Below are 23,621 nucleotides of genomic sequence, written 5' to 3'. Positions count from 1 at the left end.
ATTTTAATTTTCCTTTCTTGTCCAGTGAAGAAAAGGCAGGAAAAGATATCCACAAACAGTAAATCATTCCTAGTGATAAAATAAGGATGATAACAACGGTCTCCTTTAAAAAAGAAAAACGTAGTGCTTTGGCACACTCTGTATTCACTGTTTTCTTCCTTATGACAGCTGCCATTTCTGGATTACTGGGCAGATGGTTTGAATAGCTTGCTTAAAACATTTGGGTTAATGTTCATCACTATCTTCATGGTCCACTGTACAGCATCCCATGACATTCAAGTCTGAGGTCCTGCCCATAACAATACTAATCAGTAGTCAGATACACATTATCATGTTTCCATTCTCTTGCTCCTTATCTTCCAATATATTTTTTGTTTAGAGGCTTCCAGAATAGGTTATCTCTCTTAGCTCTGGGGCTGGGCCATATCCATGGTAGTGATGAAAGTCCCTAAGCTCCTCACAGACCAGGCCTCTTGGAATACCTTGAGAGGACAATGGCAGTGTGACCTGTCAGCACACTGTTCTCATAGTTTTTAGAGCTTGCAAGCAAGATAACACATTTCCCTGCTGTATTTCTTTTGCATCATTGTCTTGATGGTGCCTGTTCAAGTCAAGTGGTTGGCTAATGCAAGACACAGATGGATATTGGCTGTCAGAACAATGCATTTGATGTAGGGCAGCTGCAGAAGTGCTATGCAGCTGATCAGAGTGTGCCACTTTGGATAAGGAAGAACATTTGACTACTACGTTTCCTAGTAAATGCAGCAACAAACAATGCTATCTGTGCACATCTTTTTTTCTTTTTTAAGCCCCTGAACAAATTTGAACTGAGGTAGCTTTGAACTTCTGTAAACTGGAAGTCCAGCTCATATTTTAAAAGGAGTCATTTGGTATGGTCTTTTCAGTCAGCGTTGCCCACAGTTCAGAATATTTGACATCTGTTTTTGAGATGTCACTGTTAAGAATGACTGATTGGGCTTTTGAGCTCAAAACTGCATTTCTTTGTGGTGAGTTCTGAAGATTCCTAATTTAGTCTCTGATGTTGCAAAACCATCAGTCAACAGGGCCATAGTGGGCATTTCTTTTACACATTAGTTTTTTAATAGGCTGCTCTGGCTAAACACTTCTGCACACTAGACTATCCTTCCATTCACAGAAAATTAGCTTAGATCAGCATTAATAGACTCCTAGGTTAACTGAAATCGTTATCTTTTGGGCCCTTGCTTGTTAGGTTATAGCAGAATCCTTTAGTCTAGAATTCTGCTCATTATTATTATTATTATTATTATTATTATTATTTTTACATTTATATCCCGCTCTTCCTCCAAGGAGCCCAGAGCGGTGTACTACATCCTTGAGTTTCTCTTTCACAACAACCCTGTGAAGTAGGTTAGGCTGAGAGAGAAGTGACTGGCCCAGAGTCACCCAGCTAGTATCATGGCTGAATGGGGATTTGAACTCGGGTCTCCCCGGTCCTAGTCCAGCACCCTATCCACTACACCACGCTGGCTCTCATACATGTATGTATGTATGTATGCTCTCATTCATACATGTATGTATGTATGTATGTAGGTATACATGTATGTATAGGGTAGATTCACTTTTGCACATACCTTTCTATAACATGCACAATTCAGCCATCAATATATGAGAGATGATGCTTAATAACCATATAACATTTCTTATGTAGAAAGTGCTGTACAAGTTTTAGTTTATTCATCCTTCCAACATACTTACATGAAAAAGCATTAATATTCCCATTTTGCAGATGAGTTACTGAGGCCGAGTGACTTGCCTAAGCCACAGAGTACTGCATCACAGATTATTATTTTTTAGATAAATGTGTTACATGTGAATCTACACTTTTAAATCCATGTATGTGACTAACATATGCTTACAAATACACATCACACAAGTAAATCTATCAGGGGCCTAAGATTGGCTGTGGCTTCCCCAAGCATACTCTGAGAGATGCTGTTAGTACATCCAGAGTATACTGTCAATGGCAACCTGGGTTTACCATGTTTGTAATTTGTGAAACATGTTAATGGGTGTGTGTGATATGCTAGATTTCTGCAATCAATATCTTCCAATTCTTCACCCAAATCCTCTCAGTTATGAATCAGTCAAATGCCCATTTGTAGCATTTGGCTATTTCTTCTAAAAATTGGTAGCAAATGGAAAGGAAGCAATGTTGGGATCATCTGAAGCAGTGGCATAGCCACCCTTGGATGAGGGAGGACAAATGTCTCTGGGCTGCTGACATCCAGGGAACATTAGGGTGCCCTCTTGTAAATCTCCCCCTCCCAATCCAGCTGGCTAATAAAACACTCACCAGCTGGGAAAGAAGGATGCACGGCCCCACACTAGAGAGCAAGCTACTTTGCTGGCTGGCTGGGTGCTTTCTTCGTCTCCCTTATGCTAAGCAGGGTGAGGAAAGAAGCAGCCAGCTGGCAAACGAAGTGCTGGTTGACTGGGGAAAGGTGAGGTGTCCCATGTCCTTATCCTGGTGTCAGCCATGCATCCTTTGATGGCATGCTTCTGACACTGATGCAAGGGGTGTGGCAGGTACCTGGCAGCGGGCCACTGTGGAGGCAGGCAGTTGCTGAGTGATGGCAGTGGCTTGTCCCAGGGCCACCACCAACCTTCTTATGCCCCTGATCTGACCAATATATTTGTAATTACAGTGCAGGAATTGGAAGGAACGGAGGGGTCTGCTTCACAGCTCTGATGTGTGCATGTTAAAGAGACTCACATTGTGTACCTATTAAAACCATAATGTTTGAAATGGATCCTTGTCTTCCTTTAACCTCCATATGCACCATAGAAACACAGTGCAAACAGCTGCAATTAGACCAGCTTTCTGTCCCCCCCGCCATGCTATCCACAGGGTCAAAGAAAGATGTGTTTGCATTTCATATGTTCCTATTTTAGTTGGTCCACAATACAGGTATGTAATATGTTCCCATGCAAATTGTAAATCTTTGTGAAGCAAACCATAGGGATGTGCAAGCTCCGGAGTTTGGCTGGTGCAGCGGCCAGGGTGTGTGTGTGTGTGTTACCTTTTAAGGAGCAGTGAGGCTGTCCTCCCCGCCCCACCACCACATTTTTCCTACCAGCGCACTCTCCAAAATCGCTGGTGCGGGGCGGCAGCCTACCTCCTTGCCACCCCAGTCGGCATCAAACCAGACATGCCCGGCATGTGCACGCATGTACGTCGGGCACTCAATTTGACACTGAATGGAGCAGCAAGGAGGTATGCTGCTGCCCCATGCCAGCGATTTTAGCAAGAGCTCTGGCGGGGAAAATGCGGTGGTTGGGGGTGAGGACATCCTCCCTGCTCCTTTAAAGGTAATCCTCCTACCACCAAACCAGCCAGACCACCGGACTGGTTCAGAGGTCCGGAAAAGGAACCTCCAAACTGGTTTATGCACATATCCAGAGATTTCTAGCATGCCAATTTTCATTCATTGGCCACTGGAATTCCCACACAGCCCCCTTTTGGTTGAGTATTTTGCAGACATTGCTCACATACATTAAAGGTTTTCTCGGAAACCAGGAGGACTTCAAACCTTTAAAAACTTGTTGAGATTTTCAAGACCGCGCATACAGCACCAAAATCTGCATTTGGATTTGAACGGTTTGTGATTTTACAAACTTTTGAAATTTTTGAATTTTCTTATTAATGTTATTAATTGTTATTGTTTGTTAATCTGCTCTGTCACCGCAATAAACATACTACTACTGCATTTGGCCATATGGGGCTGCATTGTACTGCATCAGACCATTATCTAGCTCAGTATTGTCTCTGCTGACCAGCAGTGGCTCTTTGGGGCTTCCGATGGAGGTTCTTCCTCAGCCTTACCTAGAGATGACCAGGGGTTAAACCTGGGACCTTGTACATAAAAAGCATGTTCTCTTCCACTAAGCTGCAACTCTTCCCCATAAAGAAAAAAGATTCATTACCATGATGCCTTGCAAAGTTTCTGTAGTTCTGGCACATGTGTTAGTGAAACAGCAAAACAAAGTCCAGGGAAATCATTCAAAAGACTTTGGAGTGGTTTGTCTTAAAGGACTTCTTTCAACCCAAATAATGGGTTGCCATTATTTGGGACTTCACCATTCCTTGATCATATATACAGGTTTCTAGCCCATAAGCAGAAATGTTGCTTACTCGGGTGTCTTCATACTGCAATTTATATCTTCATACTGCACTTTATTTTAGTACTTCATACTGCAATTTATATCTGCCTCTGGAGCACTAGTAGTTCAGTACTTTTTTAAAAAATTGTAAGTTAAATACATAGTGTTAGGTATGCTAGTTCCATACGCTTGGACATTTATCTACCTGTGAATCTATGGGCAGCTGGCTTAATTGGCATCTCTTTGTAGATTAGAATCTGGCAGTAGGTCTAGGCTTAATTACAAGCCACCCACAGAAAGACACAGGCAGCTAATGAACTTCTGCCAAAGCCAGACCCCTGCTCAGTTTGTGGTCTGTGACAGGCATTTCAAAATCTTGTGTAAGAAACCTCTTGAAAAGTGTCAAAAGAGTTCCTTTTGACAGGATTAAAAAGGGCCCCCATTTTCTTGACAATCAAACCTTTCCAAATTGCAGTCCTAGAATGGGACATATATTTGCTTATTCCTGAGTGAGGCTGCGTCTGAGCCTGGCTAGACAACAGCTAGAGCTAGAGACATTCAGTGCCTTGAAGTGTACTGAAGTTTCCAGATCAGAACCAGTTCAGACAAATCACTTGGCAGGGTGGAAATATGCTTTGCTTCAGCAGTCAGGATTCTGAAGTACAGCATCTGTGGAAAAGTTATTTACAGTTCCTGTTCTCTCTCTAAGTTGGTAGTAGCTTCAGTGTTAAAAGGTAGATGCTACTGAGTCTTGGAATGTGATTGTCTGCTTGTTGAAGAGTTCATACTTTAATGAACTCTATGAGCTATAGTATGTGCTGCTGCATTTAGCTGTTGTTTGGACTCTATGGTTTTGGCATTGTTTCCAATTCTGATTATTTGATTTCATCTGAGCGCTTCTCCTTTTTCATGTCTGATTTGATTTGACAAAGGGAGTTGTTGTTGAGGAAAAGCCATTTCTATGAAAAAACTACGATTTTCAGGCAAACATACCAGTCTGCTCTCATGGCAGTACCATGGAGAAGGGGAATAATGTTATTTGGCACTGAGCCCTTTAAAAAGGAGAGAGAGAGAGTAGAGAGAACAGGGGTGCCTTTGTCCAAAATTTACCGCAATAAAGTGCACCAAAAAGGGGAGAAAAAAGGAAAGTGAGAAAAAGAAGCCGTTATTCCCTTAGGCTTTAACCTTTTTTTCTCCAATTTATTCACATGTTGCCTGACAGCGGGGCACTGCATTGTTATAAGGGGTATGAAAAAGGAAGTTGGGACTTATCCATTTTTATTTGTAAAAGAACTCTATACACATTGTGTCCCAAGAGGACGAGCGAACTGTAGCTCTGCTGCTGCCTGCTCCTTTGGGAATTTATTAATGGGGTCCAGATTTACACTGTATATCTAAAAAAAGCATATGTAGGGAAGAGCTAGCTACCGGAGGCCACAAAACCTGATATGGTGAAGATTCAAGGTTATAAATGTTTGTTTGTCCTCAAGTACAAGTAGCACCACATGCTGTGCTATGGTGCATTATTCCATGGAGGCTCAGCCATGTACACCCAAGGGACACAGACTGATCTGCCACCAAACTGCTTTTGAGCTACTGCCAGCATTCTCCAGACTTGAATAAATAGGGCACATTCTTTAGCATTCTGAGATCTTTGCAGGGAGGACTATTTAGGGGAACCTGTCAGGGGTAAAAGTTACTGTCTGAATTCAAACTAGGGAAGAAGAGATTTGAGATGGTGTGTTAGAGTTCAAATTCTCATTCAGCTGTGGACTTAACTGGGCGACTCTGGGCCAGTCACTTATCTCTCAGCCTAATCTACCTCACAGGGTAGTTGTGAGAATAAACATAACCATCTACACTGCTCTAGGCTCCCTGGAGGAAGAATGGGATAGAAATATAGCAAGTAAGTAAATAAGTCCTATTGAAATGTAGCAGTCCATTAGAGTAACTCCTGAGTACTACTGTTGGATAACTTCATCTGTATGTCAGCCACTGTCTGAAAAGAGTTCCATACTTTGCACATCTGAGGAAAACATTCTCTTAAAGGTACTTGCACAAGTTGTGTGATGCTGTCACTGCTGTGTGCCTTTGTTCCCTGTCTCCGCAAAGAAAATGCACATATAGAAAAGAAAATGTGCTCTATATTGAAAAATGATTAGTGAACTTTGAAGTTAAAGGTCAAAGACATTTTCCTTGCTTACAAATGGTTGTGTGTTTTTTAGTTTTGGGGTGGGTTTTTTTTTTTTAAGTCTCTAGTTTCATTGCCTGCATTATTTGTACAGGTGGATGAAAGAAGCCACAACAAAGACCATGCAATTACAATAGGAACATTGATATACTTAGAAAGAATTGTAGCTTTCCAGCATGGGAAAGCCTTTCCTAGAAAAGTGCTCCAGCCCCTAAATGTGCTGGAGGTCATGTACCAGAATCTTCAGTATTCAGATTCCGCCCCTACAATAAATAGGCTGCATGCTCCTGGTCATTTAGTTGCTACTGTTTAACACTTATAATGTGTTAACGATGTAATACGTGTTGCTCAGAAGTGACACAATATTGCTCTGAGGGCATTAGACAGAAAGTTATAAGCAGATTGCTGGAACAAAGAAGGACTTTAATTGCATGTGAGCTTTCAACACTTAGCCATAAAAGCTTGGGATGTCCACCTAGGGGCAATAATAATATGGTTGGAGGGAAGAACCTCTGCCCATATTACTTCTGCTCTTCTGTCAGAGCTAAATTTGATCTAGAGCTCACTAAGTCAGTGTTGGATCTCAGTGCTAGAACATTAGCCTTGGAAGCACTAATGAAGAAGAGGCCTATGACAATCTGTATTGTGCCTTTCCTACTTCCATTGAGTACTGTATTTGTGGCCCATCACCCAACATCTGGGATTAAAGGACAGAGCTTTCCAGACTCTCAAATCTGGGCCCCATGCCTCATTGCAGAAATTAACACAGTCTCTTGCTGCAGTACAGATGAATGAGAGACCAGCGTTGAATTATTGGGTTACAATGTGGACCGTGGGTCCATCAACAGCCCATGTAGATGGACACTAAGATGCACCGTATCTACTACTACAACAAATATTTGTATACCACTTTTTTTAAACAAAAGAGTTCAAAGTGCTTTACGTAGAAAAATAAATTCAGTGGCTCCTTATCCCAAAAGAGATTACAGTCTAAAAGGAGATATAAGGTAGACACCAGCAACAGTCTCTGGAGGGATGCTGTGCTGGGTTTTGATTGGGATAGTTGACATTTATTCAAAGAAAGATATTTAGCAACAGAAATCTGGATTTGACCATGGTGACATACGGTATGCCTTAGTTACATCCCTTTTGAATTATTGCAATGTGCTGTACGTGTCGTTGCCTTTTTAAGGGTTTGAAAAGTGCAGTAGGTTTAGAATGCTGCAGCCAGGCTGTTGACTGGCCTTGGACATCGGCACATGGAACCTCTCCCTCATTGCAAAAGATGTTCTAGCTTCCAGTCTTATTCCAAGATTTCAGTCTTATTTTGAATAGCCCATCCTAAGGTGGAGCCTTTTCCTGTGTCCTCTGCAGCCAACATTTTTGCAGTCCTATCTCTCCCCACCCCATATCTTAATATTGCAAGCAAAAGCTGGAGAGAAGAAAGAACATTCATTTCGCAGGCACAGGGTAGTAATGTAGTCCTGTCAAGCTAGTATTTTCAATAGAAAGTAATTCTGCAATACCATCAGTGTTTCCTCTAGGTGTGTGCTCATGCACAGGTTTTTTGATGTCCACTCAGTTAATTTTAGATCCCACTCAGGTTGAATCAGGAAGGTCACATTCTGAATGTGCGTGTACACATACTGCTTTGATACTGCCGCCCAGAACAAAACTCATTCCATGCACAAATGAAAAAAAAAAATTAGAGGGAATACACTGAATACCCAAGCATATTTAAATTCCAATAAAACATTTTTCAAGTTTGAGGTTATTAATATCCAATACCCATTAAAATTCAGCAACTTCCTTGAAAATCTTAGTTATAAAAGAGGTGTGTGTGTGTGTGTGTGTGTGTGTGTGTGTGTCAAAATTTACCTGAGAGACTCAGATATTTTGTATGACAAGCATGACTGAGGTAGAACCTTGATATGTTGGTTGTGGGGGATGGAAATATGGGGCTAATTAAACACCCCATGCTATTTCATAATAATAGTGGTCTGTTCTAGTAGTTTCCTTGTCAAAAGTCACAATCCTTAAAAATATATAGGAAAAGCCATAATAAGAACCTGATTTAGTCAAAACTGGATTATATCCAACCGGCAAGAATCTGAAGAAAACAGTAAAACAAATAAGGCCAAGGCATTTCCAAGGCCTCTAGCCATGTACAAATTAGATATTGCTCCAATATTTGCAGTAGAATACTGGCATGAAAAATTCCAGTGTGTTGCTGAAGCTTGCCAAAATGATTTAATAATCTCTTTAAGTTGTTCAGAGTTCTATTGGATACCCTCCAATCAGAGCTAGCAAGGTATTTGAAATTCCTAGAAGCTAGTATCCTATTATAGGAGCCAGCCCTACACTGGCTGAAATAATATTTTAAGCCATTGGTGGTGGCAAACATTTTTTTTTTTAAAGAAATTTGGTCAACTAAGATTTTGCATCCCCAATTCCACTGAGTTGAGAGGTTCCTCAGTTCTCTTCTTTTATTTTTGTTACTAATAATTTATTAAACATACCACATATGCCCCGTGCTGGGCTGTTGTGAAGAAAACACATCTTTTCCCACCTGCTCCTTTCCCGATCCTCCCTACAGGCATCACTCCTCTTTTGGTTCTTACATTTCTCCACAAGGTGGTGCACACAAGGGGGATGCACACACAAGTGTGCGTGTCCTTGGTGGGCAGTATGATAGGCCTGGATCTGTTTGATTGGTAAAATACTTTCTTTCCTGGATACAAGATCTGACATTTTCTCTAGTATCCCTGAAGTCTTGAATTTACTAGAATACTGTGCTGCTCTATATTTTGCTGCACCAATTGTTAAAAATAAGCATTTTCTACATTGTTTTCTAGGTTCAGAGATTCCTTTTCATATTGGCTTGTCTGCTGAGGAACCCTGGCATGTCTCCAGCATAACTTGTGGGATTTAGACCCCACAATTACTGCAGTGTCTGAATCGAAGGTGTCCAGCGACTCCTCTTATCTGGTTACGCTGGATCAGTTTCAGTTTGTGACGTGTGAGGATGTGGACAAGCTGCTTGGAGCGATGCAGCCTACCACCTGTTCTCTTGACCCTTGCCCGACATGGCTAATACTGTCTGGTGGGGAGGTTATTGTAGGAGGCCTGGTAGAGATCATAAATGCTTCTCTGAGGGAGGGCAGGATGCCTCCTTGTATTAAGGAGGCAATTATTAGACCACTTCTGAGAAGCCTGCCCTGGATTCCTCAGAGTTGAGCAACTATAGGCCTGTCTCCAACCTTCTGTGGCTGGGCAAGGTAATTGAGAGGGTGGTGGCCTCCCAACTCCAGGCAGTCTTGGATGAAACAGATTATCTAGACCCATTTCAGACTGGCTTTTGGGTGGGCTATGGGGTGGAGACTGCCTTGGTCGGCCTGATGGATGATCTCCAATTGGGAATTGACAGAGGAAGTGTGACTCTTTGGTCCTTTTGGACCTCTCGGCAGCTTTCGATACTATTGACCATAGTATCCTTCTGGAGCGTCTGAGGGGGTTGGTGGTGGGAGGCACTGCTTTGCAGTGGTTCCACTCTTACCTCTTGGGCAGATTCCAGATGTTGTCTCTCGGGGACTTTTGTTCTTCAAAAACTGAACTCTGGTATGGTGTCCCTCAGGGCTCCGTATTGTCTCCGATGTTGTTTAACATCTACATGAAACTGCTGGGAGAGATCATCAGGAGATTTGGTGCAGGGTGTTATCAGTATGCTGATGACACCCAAATCTATTTCTCCATGTCAGCATCATCAGGAGAAGGCATAACCTCCCTAAATGCCTGCCTGGAGGCAGTGATGGGCTGGATGAGAAGTAACAAACTGAGACTGAATCCAGATAAGACGGAGGTACTTATTGTGCGGGGTTGGAACCTGGGAGGTGATTTTGATCTGCCTGTTCTGGATGGGGTCACACTTCCCCAGAAGGAACAGGTACGCAGTCTGGGGGTGCTTCTGGACACAAAACTCTCCCTGGTGTCCCAGGTTAAGGCAGTGGCCAGAGGTGCCTTTTATCAGCTTCGGCTGATATGCCATCTGCGTCCATTTCTTGAGATAAATTACCTCAGAACAGTAGTACATCTGCTGGTCACCTCCAGACTTGACTACTGCAATGCGCTCTCTGTGGGGCTGCCTTTCTATGTAGTCCGGAAACTGCAGTTAGTTCAGAATGCGGCAGCCAGGTTGGTCTCTGGATCATCTCGGGAGAGACCATATCACTCCTATCTTAAAAGATCTACACTGGCTGCCGATAAGCTTCCAGGCAAAGTACAAGGTTTTGGTTATAACCTATAAAGCCCTAAACAGCTTAGGCCCTGGGTAATTAAGAGAACGTCTTTGCTATGAACCGCACCGCCCATTGAGATCATCGGGAGAGGTTCATCTGCAGTTGCCACTGGCTCGTCTGGTGGCTACTTGGGGACGGGCCTTCTCCATTGCTGGCCCAAGGCTTTGGAACACACTTCCTGCTGAAATAAGAGCCTCCCCATACAACTTTTTAAAGGGCAGTCATGATGCATTTTTTCACTCAGGCTTTTAATTAGATATTGTTTTAATTGTGTTTTAATAGTTTTAACTTTTTAAATTTTAATTGTTGAAATATGTTAATCTTTTTATTGGTTGTTTTTATTGTCCTGTAAACCACCCAGAGAACTTGCGTTTTGGGCGGTATAAAAATATGCTAAATAAAACAAATAAAATAAAATAACTCATGTGTACTGCACAAGATTCTGGGGCATGTTATAAGTGTGTATTTGGTTCATATAGACCACTGCTCAGATGTTTTAGGCCTCAACATTTCCCCCCTATGAACTGAGATGGCACCCTGAAACATAGTCAACATTCCCCTATGGTTGGGTGTTGCAGAGAAAGATTGATAATGGCGGGCAAGCATTGAGGGAAGCTGTTTACAATTAGTCGTAACTTTCATAACTAATATTTGATGAGCTTTAAAGCAATCTCCAGTTCTCTGGAGCACAGTTTAAAAACTATTGTTCTACATCAAAGTTTCTAGCCCTCAGGTCCCCAGATGTTATTGGACTACAACTCTTATTATTCCCAACCACAATGGCCTTCAGCTGGGAGTTGTAGTCCAACAACATCTGGGGACCCAAGGTTGAGAATCCTAATCTATATAATGAGGAAATACATATTTTCAAGCTTCTAAGAGTAAATTATTACTTTTTCTTGTGTTTCCAGAGGGGTAGACTAAAATACCAAAAGCAGCAGTTTGGGTTAGCAAAATGGATGCATGTATTGTAACATAAGTATAATCAGATGCATCTGATGAAGTAGTCATCTGTAATCCACAAACGCCTATGCTACAATAAATATTTGTTGGTGGTTGTTCTTTGCTTTGTAAAACTGCTTTGAAAACTTTTGTTGAAAAGTGGTATATAATTTTTAAAAATAGTCTTTAAGGTACCACAATAATAGTCTTTTAAGGTGTTTGTTCTTGCATGTAACTCAGTCATCATTTGCAAAGCAAATTCAGAGTTAAAGGAATGTATGGGATCCTTATTTTGGATTAAATGATTGCGTTAACAAGACAATCAAAGAGTATAGCAATTACTGAAAATTGGCTGAGGTGCTTTTTCTGGGATCTGATATTTTGTCCTGTAGTATCTACAGGAACCTGAAGAAGATGGTGGTTCTATGTTTTATAAGAAGAAGAAGAAAGAGACCCAGAGGTGGCAGAAGTGACTCTGTTTAATTTAGTGCAAATGTGGAATTTCAGCTGGGAAGATCAGAGCTGACTGGCTGGGTCACCACAGTAACACATCCCACATGACTTTATCAATGGGTGGCCAATGAAAGGTTATCCTGTCTTATACCTCCCCCCGCTAAAAAGCTGCCAGAGTCTTAGGTTTTCAAAGGTTCAATATTTCAAGGCATTGAATCTAACACAGAGTCCTTTGATTTTTCTGCCCATTGTGCTCGAGTGCACACTTTTTTTTTAATCACCTCCTGTGTCTCTGAGGTTGTTGGCATTCCCAGGAGGTCCAGAAAAATTAATTGATTGTTGGAAAAGAAGTTAATAAAATAATCTTAGATTCAGATTGGCTGTTGTGCCCCTTATTAAAAAGTAACACAGAATGCAATGTCAGCGCTTCATTGAAACAACTTTGGGCACCACCAGTGAGAAGTCAGAAAATCACCTTGACTTTCTTCTAATGAAAACAGCATTCCCTCCCCTGTAACCAAGAGCAAAGACTCCTGAAGAGCCTAACTTAATTCATTAATGTCCACACTTGTTTTCACTTTAGTGAAGTCAATAGTAAAGGCCTCCTTGATTACTCAAGCAGAAGAAGGCTCTGAAAATTCTGAGGCATTTGCAGTTCTGAGACATCTTAGTATCTCAGAGGCCTAGCCAACGCTTTGTGTGAAAACAATAGCTTTTCCCAAGCCAATTTCTTTATGAATCAATTAGCTGAAAAACAAACTTCCTAAATATAGAGGTAGAAAAGGCAGAGGCCTTTGTGTCCAACTCTGCTCCTAAGGACTGTCCATACAACAGCCCTCACTCTCTGTGGTGTAGGGAGCTTGGTCATGGCTGGAGGATGAATGTGGACTCCACTACCCCCTAGGCTTAATAATAGCATGCATGAAGCAAGCAAGCGCCCCAAGCCACACACCCTGCATATGATGTCAGATGCAGGGGCGGGGTCAGTGCCAAGGATGGGGGCCTGTCAGCCCCGGCAAAGCTCCCCTTCCCCCATCAGCGGTTCATGGAATTTCTCATTGGAGCTCCTATCCCTCCAGAGGCGGCAGCAGAGAAAGGAGCTCCCAGTCAGTGATTCCAGGAACAGCTAATTGGGGAAGGGAAGCACTGGAGAGGCTCCATCCTCGGCATTGGCCCCAGCCCTTGTATCTGGCATCAGATGCAGGGGGCATGGCCACTGATGGCATCTGATGGCAGACACAGGGAGCAGGGCCATTGCCTGGAAGAGATAGGAAGAGAGACTCTCTCCTATCCCTCCCCAGTCATTATTTCATTGAAACACTGGCTGGGCTTTTTCTCTCCAGCACAGCCAGCATTTCATTGAAACACTGGCTGGGGAGGAGAGGGCATGCCTCATGCTCCCAGCTGGTGAGTGCTTTGTTCACCAGCTGGATGGAGGAGGGGGCAAGGAGGCACTCTGACCAAGGGTTAAGGGGTACCTTGGTGGCCCTCCCAGACCCTGGTGGCCAAGGGATAATCGTACTCTGTTAGCTCCATGCTCACCCTACCAGAGGCGTAACTAGGGAAAACGGTGCCCGGGGCAAGCACTGAAATGGCGCCCCCCCACCGCACCCCCCCCACCGCCCACCCAACATACTACATTATACTTAGGTTTTTCCTCACAAGCGCCCGCCGCCGCCGCCAAGCCAGGCTACTGACTGGCTGCCAGGCACCAGCAAAGCAATGGGGGGGGGGCGCAGGCAGTGCGGAAGGGACCGCTCGTGGGGAAGGGGGCACCGACGCGCTCCCTTGACTGCTGCAGCGCTGCTGCACTGAGCAGGAAACATTTGTATTAACAAAAAATTAAAAAATTTTTTAAAAAATTTGGTCATGGCGGCGCCCCCCCACGTGACCAGAAAAGATGGCGCCCGGGGCACGTGCCCCCCCTGCCCCCCCTATAGTTACGCCTCTGCACCCTACCCATGTCAGTTTGTGTAATCGAGATTTCACCTCAGTGATCCAGGAGCAGAGAGTTCACACTCAGCTTCTGCTTGTTCCACAAGATGCTTGTGGAATATATACAGCTATGGTTGGTGAGATTTTGGAAATATAGGCTCATTTGACAAGACTCTTGTTTCTTCAGTTGCTTGTAGAAGAGAAATCAAGAGAGAGCCAATACACTTTTAACCACTGTATTACTATGGCAGGAGAATCTTCTATCACACAGCTATTAATGATTCTGTTGAACTGAAAAGGCTTCACATGGTTGTATTTGAGGACTGAAGCATGCATTTTAACCCTTGCCTGAACAAAACACATAATTTACTAATTTGCTGAAGTCAAATGACCAGATAAATCATAGACAAAGAATTGGGTGGAGTACCTGAATATGAAAATGGGGAAAAACAACCCTTCATTAAATGTTTCTCTTTCGCAGTACAGAAATCAAAGAGCAGCAAAACTGATGACGTCCATAATAATTATACGTTTTCATACACAGTGGGGGAGGGGGGACCCAGGTGCATGGTAATTTCAGTCTCACATTCTACACAACTGGAGTGAAAACAACCCAAACACCATTGGAGTATACATGCAATGTATAAAAACAATCACAAGAGAGAGAGGCATGAAACTGGCCTAATTAAAATTGAGAATTATATGGACTATTGAATTGTAAAAAAACTGAAATCAAAGGCCGACGTCTTTACTAATCGTACAGAAGCACTGTGTGTTACATTTAGCAATCCAGAGTTCTGTTGAGTACATGGAGGGAGGGCAATTTTCACAGATTTCTCCTTGCCCTGGATGTACTTTTAAACTCCCCTAAATATGCCCCTGAAGGCTGCACTACCCTCAGAGACATATTTAGGGATGTTAAAAAGTGCTTCCAAGGGAAATATTCTTTCTCCCATGTGGGCAGCAGGACCCTACATTACTAAGTGCCGGTGTAGTGGTTAGAGTGCTGGACTAGGACTGGGGAGACCCGAGTTCAAATCCCCATTCAGCCATGAAACTAGCTGGGTGACTCTGGGCCAGTCACTTCTCTCTCAGCCTAACCTACTTCACAGGGTTGTTGTGACCCGAGTTCAAATCCCCATTCAGCCATGAAACTAGCTGGGTGACTCTGGGCCAGTCACTTCTCTCTCAGCCTAACCTACTTCACAGGGTTGTTGTGAAAGAGAAACTCAAGTATGTAGTACACTGCTCTGGGCTCCTTGGAAGAAGAGCGGGATATAAATGTAATAATAATGAATGAATAAATAAATAAATAAATCATGCTGTGCTTCTACACCATTATGGAAATGTTGGCCAAAGGTTTTAATGCCCTCCTTCCCCACTTCTCTGGATCAATCTGACCTTACTTTTCAGGCAAATGTTAAGAGCATGGGAAGAGGTCATACCACAGCTTGAACTTACCTTAGTATGAAAAAATCCAGGGTGATTCACAGGTTTCAATTAGGGTTTGTTTTTAGATTGTAATGCCTTTGGAACGGGAAAACATTGCTGTGTAAACCACTTTGAGAACTTTTTCTGTTGAAAAGTGGTGTATAAATAGTCTCAATAATAATAACGTTTTGTTTCAGCAATGTTGTGTGTTGTGAGAAATAGAGCCATTTTATACTTTCTAGATTCTGATGGCAATTCTTAGTACCAGATTAGTTTGTGACATATTTGGGGAATTGATTGTGATGGAGCCACAGTGTGGGACACACAATAGCCAGTAATTTATTTTATAGTTCTTAATACTTGAATGAAGGCTTTGGTGTAAATTAAAACAGGGTGAGGAACTTTTCTGTAAACAAGTATGTAGCAAGAGCTGTTTCTCTTTAGGTATCGCTCTCCTCCCCTCTGTCCTCAATTTTCTTTTATAGCCTCCCCGCCACCGATTTCTAGACATAGTATCTCCTGTAAACCCGTTTTCAGGGTAGCCGTTGGCATCTGTCCACGATGGAACCTCAGTTCTTAACCATTCCCAGAATTCAGAGTTGGTGCCAGAATTGGTGGGTGGTGACACAATTTCCTAAACAATGTGTGCTCCAAGAGAGACTCTCTTGGAAGCAAGACTAACTTAGCAAGGGCCCTGGCACTACACATTTTGTTACAAGGGCAATGAGTGCCCTGGCCCAGATGATGACCTTGTTGAGTATGGCCTCCAGCCCAGGCCTCGGAATCCAGGCATGTCGTGGGTTTTGTGAGCAATATCCGTTCAGCTCCTGAGGGCATGTTTATGTTTCTCATATGAAAATAGGGAATCTGAGGTTACTGTTGTGCTGGAAAAATGTCAAGATTCAATTGGCAATATCCCACTAAACCTCAAGTTTGTAGGGGGAAAGAAACAAAACCATCCAATTTTCAAAACCATGCCTGTATGCTTTTAAAGAAAATGTATACAATATAGGTCAGGTCTTGTTGGTATTATAGTGGTGGCAGTCCTGAAAATAATTGAAATGTGGAAATACTACCCCCTGCTATTCAGTGAATGAAGGGAAAACAAATCTTTTATTATTCCAGAGTTCACATAATATACAGGAACACTATTGTCTTTCTTCTCCCCCGCCCCCATGCCCTCTTTTTTCTTTCTTAAAGCCCAATTTAGTTCTCAGATATGTTTTATTGTTTGAGGGAACATGTGTTTTACAGACCTGTCATGCTGAAGCTATTAAAAAGAGGAACTGGAGCAATAACAATAAGCCACGTAACCATGGTACAGTTACTCCCCAAAGTTTGGCTATTAAGCACTGCTTCTAGTGGATGTGAAACCAGATCACATCATGCAGTGTTAGCTTTTTGGCAGCAATTTTTCATTGGGATACGAAGGGGTTTAAAAAGCAGGCTATTAATATCATATATTGTTGGCTTGAGAGAGCAATTTTGTGTCCAAGTTTTCTCTGTTCCAACACATTCTAGGTAGTGGAATGAAGATGGTCCAGATCCACATGATATGTTTTGATTTGCAAAATCAGAGATTTTTTGACAATAGAAATGCTTCTTGACACACGTATTCAGTATTGTATGAGCATGCTTCAATACAGACACCTCTGCTTACATTGAGTCAGCCTCTTGACTTAGCATGCAAAGGTAGCAGTGCATTGATTCTTTATTCTTTCAAAAGATGTTGTGCCAAATTGTGCTGATAACACTATAGTACAAAGAATGGCTATATGTTGTAAATTGTCTTTTAGTTAGTAACAAAAACAGCCATAAATGATAACAAATCCCTAATGACCTACAGACGTTTTTAACTTCTAGCACACAAATTGACAACTTTTTACTTATTCTTACACTCTTATTCTTACAGAGATTCATTCTCACTCAAGATGATCTGTAAAGCTGCTGAACACTAAAATATTTTTTCCTCCATTGATACGGACCTTCTAGAGGCCAGCAACCAAATCTTTGACTCTTCTCTGTTCCTCTGTATATACCTCCCTCTCCCCCCGCCCTGCCATCTCATCAGTTTTCCTTCCCTTTCATATGCCCTCTGGTATTTTCTCCTTATTTCTCTGGACCTTTCCATGTGTCCTATCCTTCTTCTCTAGTCCCCACTAGGAGGATAAGAATATGGCCTGCTGCTTTCTTGTCCTTGTCTGTCCCTCTTTGCCTAGGACCTTGTGTTTGTGTTGCTCCTCTTTAGATTATCAGAGCAGAGACCCAAGTAACTATGGAAGCACGGTTTGAGCACTTTTAAGGAAATTAGAAAGGGAACTTTAAGAAAGTGGAGAGCAGGTGCTCTCTGCTGCCCCTTTCAGATTCCTGCTGGGCCGGTGCATGTCTCAAAAAGCCCCATGTGCCATCAGTATGCACATGGTAGCCACACATGTGCAGATGCCATGTGAATGCTGATGGTATGGGGTTTTCTGGGACACCTGCTGGCCCAGCAGGAAAGGGCGGTGGAGAGTAGGGATGTTCAAACAGGTTAGATGTTGAACCGGTTCAGTTCAACCATTCAGGGTTGAACTGAACCATCCCCTGTTTGGTCCAACCCTGGACTGAACACTCCCCGACTGTTTGGGGGGCTCGCGGACACTTTAAATAAATAATTTTTTTAAAAAAACTTACTCCCTTTGGGGTAGTTGTTGAAGGCAGGGTGAGGGGTTACACAGAGGTTCCTCCTTCCCCTGCCAGCCTCCCTCTGGCTCTTCGGTCCATTCAGGCCTTCCGCCTCTGGAACAGTGGCCATTTTGGAGGCTGCTGCGCCTGTGCAATTGACCTCTGTGTGACCCTTTTTAAAAAACATGTTCGTGAACATACACACCCGGACCGAACGGGGGGGGGGGGTGTTCGAGGGGGTGCCAGACCGAACTGACCCAGTCCTGTTTGATCCAGACTTGAACCGGACTGGACCAGCTGGTTCCATGCACACCTCTAGTGAAGAGCAGGTAAGCACCTGCTCACCGTTTTCTTAAAGTTCCCTTTCTAATTTCCTTTAAAGTGCTAGAACCGCAAACTTGGGGGAGAAGAGGGTCTTGTCTTTAACATCACATTGAGTTCAGAGGCATTCCAAAGCACGAAGGAAGCATGTTGCTTCCAGGTGCCTCTGCAGCACAGTGCAAGGTTAGGGAATAGCCTTCAACATCCTGATTGTCAACATGAGTTCAGAGATAAGTGCCTGCCCATTTCTTATTTCATGCTGAGACTGAAACGCATCATATTAAAATATATATCTAGATGGTCACCATTAGTGATCACATGGATAGTCAAGTTCAGGGGTATGGTTGTTGGTGATCACAAATTTTGGCTGGGTAATCAAGTCATCCCAAACTTGTGGATCCTCTACTAATTTGATAGGTCTGAAGTGCAATACCACTTTAAAAAAAAAAGAGGCGAGTATATACTTTCTAATGATTATATATCCTTATAGTTGTAACCTAATTAGTTCTTACCTTCATAGTGGCACATTTTCATATATGTTTTACTTCTGCTGTAAAATAGAAATCGTGATTCTGTTGTGTGTGTTTTAAAGTGATAAATAAAATACAGTAATACTGCAGATATCTCAAGGACCTAATTTTAGTCGGTCAAATTAAACCATGTATTTGATTGGATAGTAAGCATTGTACCATAACCTACCAGGTGAGGAGAGCTGGTCTTGTGGTAGCAAGCATGACTTGTCCCCTTAGCTAAGCAGGGTCTGCCCTGGTTGCATATGAATGGAAGACTTGATGTGCGAGCACTATCAGATATTCCCCTTAGGGGATGGAGCCGCAGAAGAGCAGAAGGTTCCAAGTTCCCTCCCTGGCGCATCTCCAAGATAGGGTTGAGAGAGATTCCTGCCTGCAACCTTGGAGAAGCCACTGCCAGTCTGTGTAGACGATACTGAGCTAGATGGGCCTATGGTCTGACTCAGTATATGGCAGCTTCCTATAACTGAGGCATAGTTATTGCTGATTGAAAATGTTTTGTGGAGAAACCTTCATCACCACCTGACCACCATTATGCTTTATATTTAGTGTATAGACATAAAATGAAATTGGTTAGGACAGCCCTTGTTGGGTGAAGTTCTGTTGACGTGCATCAAATTTTGGAAAAGTTGAACTGCAAACCGATATTGGGTATCTCCCAGTAGTCAACAAAAGCTTTGCTAAGTTGTTCAGTGCATTTATGTGTTTCTGACCGCTGTTTTCTGTTTCTCTTTTCTCTCTACTAGCTGGTCTGCCATTTCTGATCATTGAAACAAGCACAATCGCACCCTATAGACGGGGATTTTACTGTAGTGACGAGAGCATCCGGTATCCTCTGAAAAATGGAGAGACTATCAACGATGCAGTTCTTTGTGCTGCAGGCATTTTTATAGCCATACTTGCTGTAAGTAGCACAATACAATACAATTGTGGTTTGTATGAATCTCCTACGTGGGAGAAAGCTTTTTGTACTTAATTAAAGTAGAAAGTAACTTTTATATTTTGTAGCATATCTGTCTTTGTTTACAATTCATAAATAATTAGGTTATTGGCAAATCAATGATTTTTAAATCTGTTGGCTGACATGCACACTAAAGAAGCACCAGTGCTTTTCACAAAGTGATGCTACAGCACTGCAAACTAGCTCAGCTCTGCTATTTGTCTGTGGGGGTGGCGGCAATTTCTACCAATATCCACTGCCCCAGAAGTGCTCCCTGCAACCTGGAAGTAATCCCTTGAAAGTTATGCAGCCCTCATTTACCTACTTCTGTCTCACGGACAACTTCCTGAGGCAAGGGAGATCAGCAAAAGTCACTCACCCCACAGGCACACATTTTGTGTTAGTGCAGAATGTAGCACTGCACCAGTATTTCACTGGAAGCACTGGTGCTTCTTTAGTCTGCATATTGGCCAATGTCCTTGAAAAAGTTCAGTATTCTTTATGAAATGCATGTAGTCTAGATAGTATTTGAACAGACTGAACCCATCAAACTACATATTTTAGAATTGTCATCTAAGCTCACTGGAGTAGGAACATGTATTTTATTCATGCCATGTACCGTGTAGACTGGCAGTATAAATAAACAATACTGCGGTGAACAGGACAGTTTTTGAAGAAAAAGTGGCTTGTTGATTGGCTTGTTGATGATTTATAAATAATCTTACAGATCTGATGAAACTTCATATTGGTAGATTAAAGAAATTAGGATATTACCCATACTCTGATGAGAGATTAACCAGGGATCAAATGTATAAAACGTGTTGTCAAGAAGCAAGCATCAGGCAAATAAACTCAGAGTTCAGACTGTACGGTCTCTAAAAAACCACAGAAGCACCAAATTGTAACAATGTAACAGCCATTTCATATTTCCACAGATACGTGCTTGCTGGGCTAAGTAGAATTTAGAGTCTTGAAGGGTTTGGAATACATTGTCCCCACTCAGATAATTTTTGTGGTGTTTACATATTCCATTTTTCATGTTGGGTTATGAAGTATGTTTTGCCTTGCAGCCAGCCGCTCGCTGCTTGGAAACATTTCACAGGCAGTATTAGGTTCTAATACATAGTAAACTAGGCATGCTTTAAAAGAAATGTGAAACCTGGAGGACTAGAGGGAGAAAGCAGTGTCTACAGTATGTTACTCAGACCTCTTTGCCTTATGATAGCTAATTCATCTTGTGTGTTCTTCTCTTTTAGATTTCTGCCAAAATCTCATTTATTGAATAGGTTGCTGTTGCATAGAGATCCACATTTCTTTTCAGGGAGATGTATAGTTAGGCTTAAAGAAGAATGTGGGACCAAGGGATCTTCCCCAATACCTTCACCCAATAAACTCCTGGAGCCCTCTGAAAACTCATTCCTGAAGGTTCCAGAATTCTACCCATTGCCTGCAGTCATATTCCAGTGTCATGGCCAAGGGTTCCTGAATCTTCAGGGTTCATGGGGGAGCTCCAGTGGAAGGAAGGCACAGGGAAGAAGATCCTTTGCTGCCACATTTTTTCTTGAGCTGAACTAAAGTAAAGGTAAAGTGTGCCGTCAAGTCGATTTCGACTTCTGGAGCCCACAGAGCCCTGTGTTTTTCTTTGGTAGAATACAGGAAGTGGATTTCTTTGGTAGAATACCACTGCCATCTCCCATGCAATATGAGATGAGTTTCAGCATCTTCCTATATTGCTGCTGCCTGATATAGGTGGGAACATACCAGCAGGCATTCGAACCGGTAACCTAAACTAGGTTGCCAGTATTTTGCAGTTTTCTCCCAGCCCAGATATGTGTTGGAGTCAATTTATATCATGTTATTGATGAGCACTTTACTAATACTGCAACCCATGAAATGCATGCTAGAAAGAATGATTTATGCTTCTAATTCTACCAAGAGGGCAAAATTAGTTGCAGGGGACTAACACCATCAGCCACATAAAATAACTGTACATTGGGACAATTGACTAGTTATACAGTTAATCCTAAAATAAGATTTCCTTATTCCATAAAGTACAGGAGTTCAAGTGGCTCAGAGAGTGCTCCGAAGGCACATTATGTTAACGCTAAACAGGTCTCAGCCTGGTTATACCTAGGTGGGAAACTGCCTGGAGGAATACGCTGAGCTTCTCAAATGAGTGGGATGTAAGAAATAATGGCTCACGTTCTGTGCAGCAAGGGGCAATGTAAATAATGGATATTGTGTTGCACAACTTTGCTTGCACAATTTTAAGTTGTAGCAGAACAAGGTTGTTGCACAACACTGCAGGCAATGTTGTAGACACATGTAGTGACACGCGTGTTGCTGAACTGCCTGGGTCACGTTGTGCAGAATGTGAGTCAATAACAAAAAAACAAAAAACAAAACCGCTGACCAGGATTAATTGGCAACTTTGCTTGTTTTCACTTGCTCCACCTCTAGTTTATTCATACATGAATTCTAGGTGACAGCCCCTAGAGTGCTCCCTGAAATAGCAGATCTCTTGAACTTCAGCAACATTCCTGCAAAATAATATATGACTGGCAAAGGCTATATGTCTGCATCCATGATATCATTCACAAAGCTCTTCCATAGTCACACAGTTTTTCAAATGTAGATTTCATAAACTTTTGATTTGGCTCTACCATAGGAACCACTGAAATCAATCTTTTTCCATGAGCAGAGCTTATTATAATCAAAGGCATAGGAAGCCATCTGTAGTGAAACTCCTGTTTGTTTGTTTGTTTGTTTGCTTGCTTGCTTGCTTGCTTGCTTGACTTAGACTTTTGTGCGACTAGGCTGGCCAAGCATTGTGTTGTGCTTGCCAGTTAAGTGGGTAACTTTCCCCCCATGACTGTCTATTAAAACTTCCTCCTCCCTTCACATAAGAAGGAAGCTCCCTATGGGCGGGGAAAAAAACCCTACCGCTTACCCACAAAGTATGTTAATAGACCTACAATGAACTAACAATTATCTTTTGTTTTGTATTCAAAAAGTGAAAGAGCAAATGAATATATTCATAAATAAGAAGGAATTCTACTCTGCAGCTAGACTTTCCCATTATGGAAAAGCCATAAACCTAAAGTGAAAAAGATCTTATTTTCACATTACTATCTAGCATTTCATCATTTTGGCCCCTTGCAGAATCTGTTTCTGATCAAAAACAAGTCAATGGTATATATACGTTCTGGAAATGTGACTGGAAACTCAATGAGCTGATTCATATAATCCATCAACATTCTAACACGCAATGAGAGGCTAATTAAGAACTGAGAGAAAGAAAGAAAAATTCAGCAACTCTGATGAGAAATAAATTCTCCTGTCTTGGGTTTGCAGCTGCCAAACCAAAAGTAATTTAGTATGGAAACATGCAAAAACAAATACAAAACAAAACATCTAGTGCTCTGTTGTGAAGAGTTAAAAGTCTTACAAGTAAGTGAATATTGCAATGGCAAACAAAAAAAATACTTCAACTAAGAATATTTATATACTGCTTTTCAACAAAGTGCTCAAAGCAGTTTACATAGGAGAAATGAATAATAAAGTAGATAGTTCCCTATCCCAAAAGGGTTCACAATCTAAAAGAAAAAAGAAAAAAGTAACCACCATTGGAGAGATGCTGTGGTGGGGTTGGATTAGGACAGTTGCTCTCCCCCTGCTAAACAGAAGAGAGTTAACACTTTAAAAGGAGCCCCTTTGCTCAGTCACAGGGTTGAAAAATGGAAAATTCATCACATTCCCTCCTCCATCTTTGATAC

General features: G+C 42.2%; 1 protein-coding gene across 1 annotated transcript in view; it reads left to right on the top strand.

Annotated features, from left to right (window-relative positions):
* Positions 1-23,621, top strand: part of PLPP3 (phospholipid phosphatase 3) — a 95,026-nt gene that overhangs the window by 29,633 nt on the left and 41,772 nt on the right. The window contains exon 2 of the mRNA XM_053249410.1: positions 19,652-19,809. Within this exon, the coding sequence (XP_053105385.1) occupies positions 19,652-19,809 (158 nt within the window). The remainder of the gene's footprint in view (positions 1-19,651; positions 19,810-23,621) is intronic.

The sequence above is a fragment of the Hemicordylus capensis genome, chromosome 4 (assembly GCF_027244095.1).
Source record: "Hemicordylus capensis ecotype Gifberg chromosome 4, rHemCap1.1.pri, whole genome shotgun sequence".
Taxonomy (NCBI): Eukaryota; Metazoa; Chordata; class Lepidosauria; order Squamata; family Cordylidae; genus Hemicordylus; species Hemicordylus capensis.
Note: the sequence above shows the minus strand (reverse complement) of the source record. Positions and strands in the feature narration are given on the sequence as shown.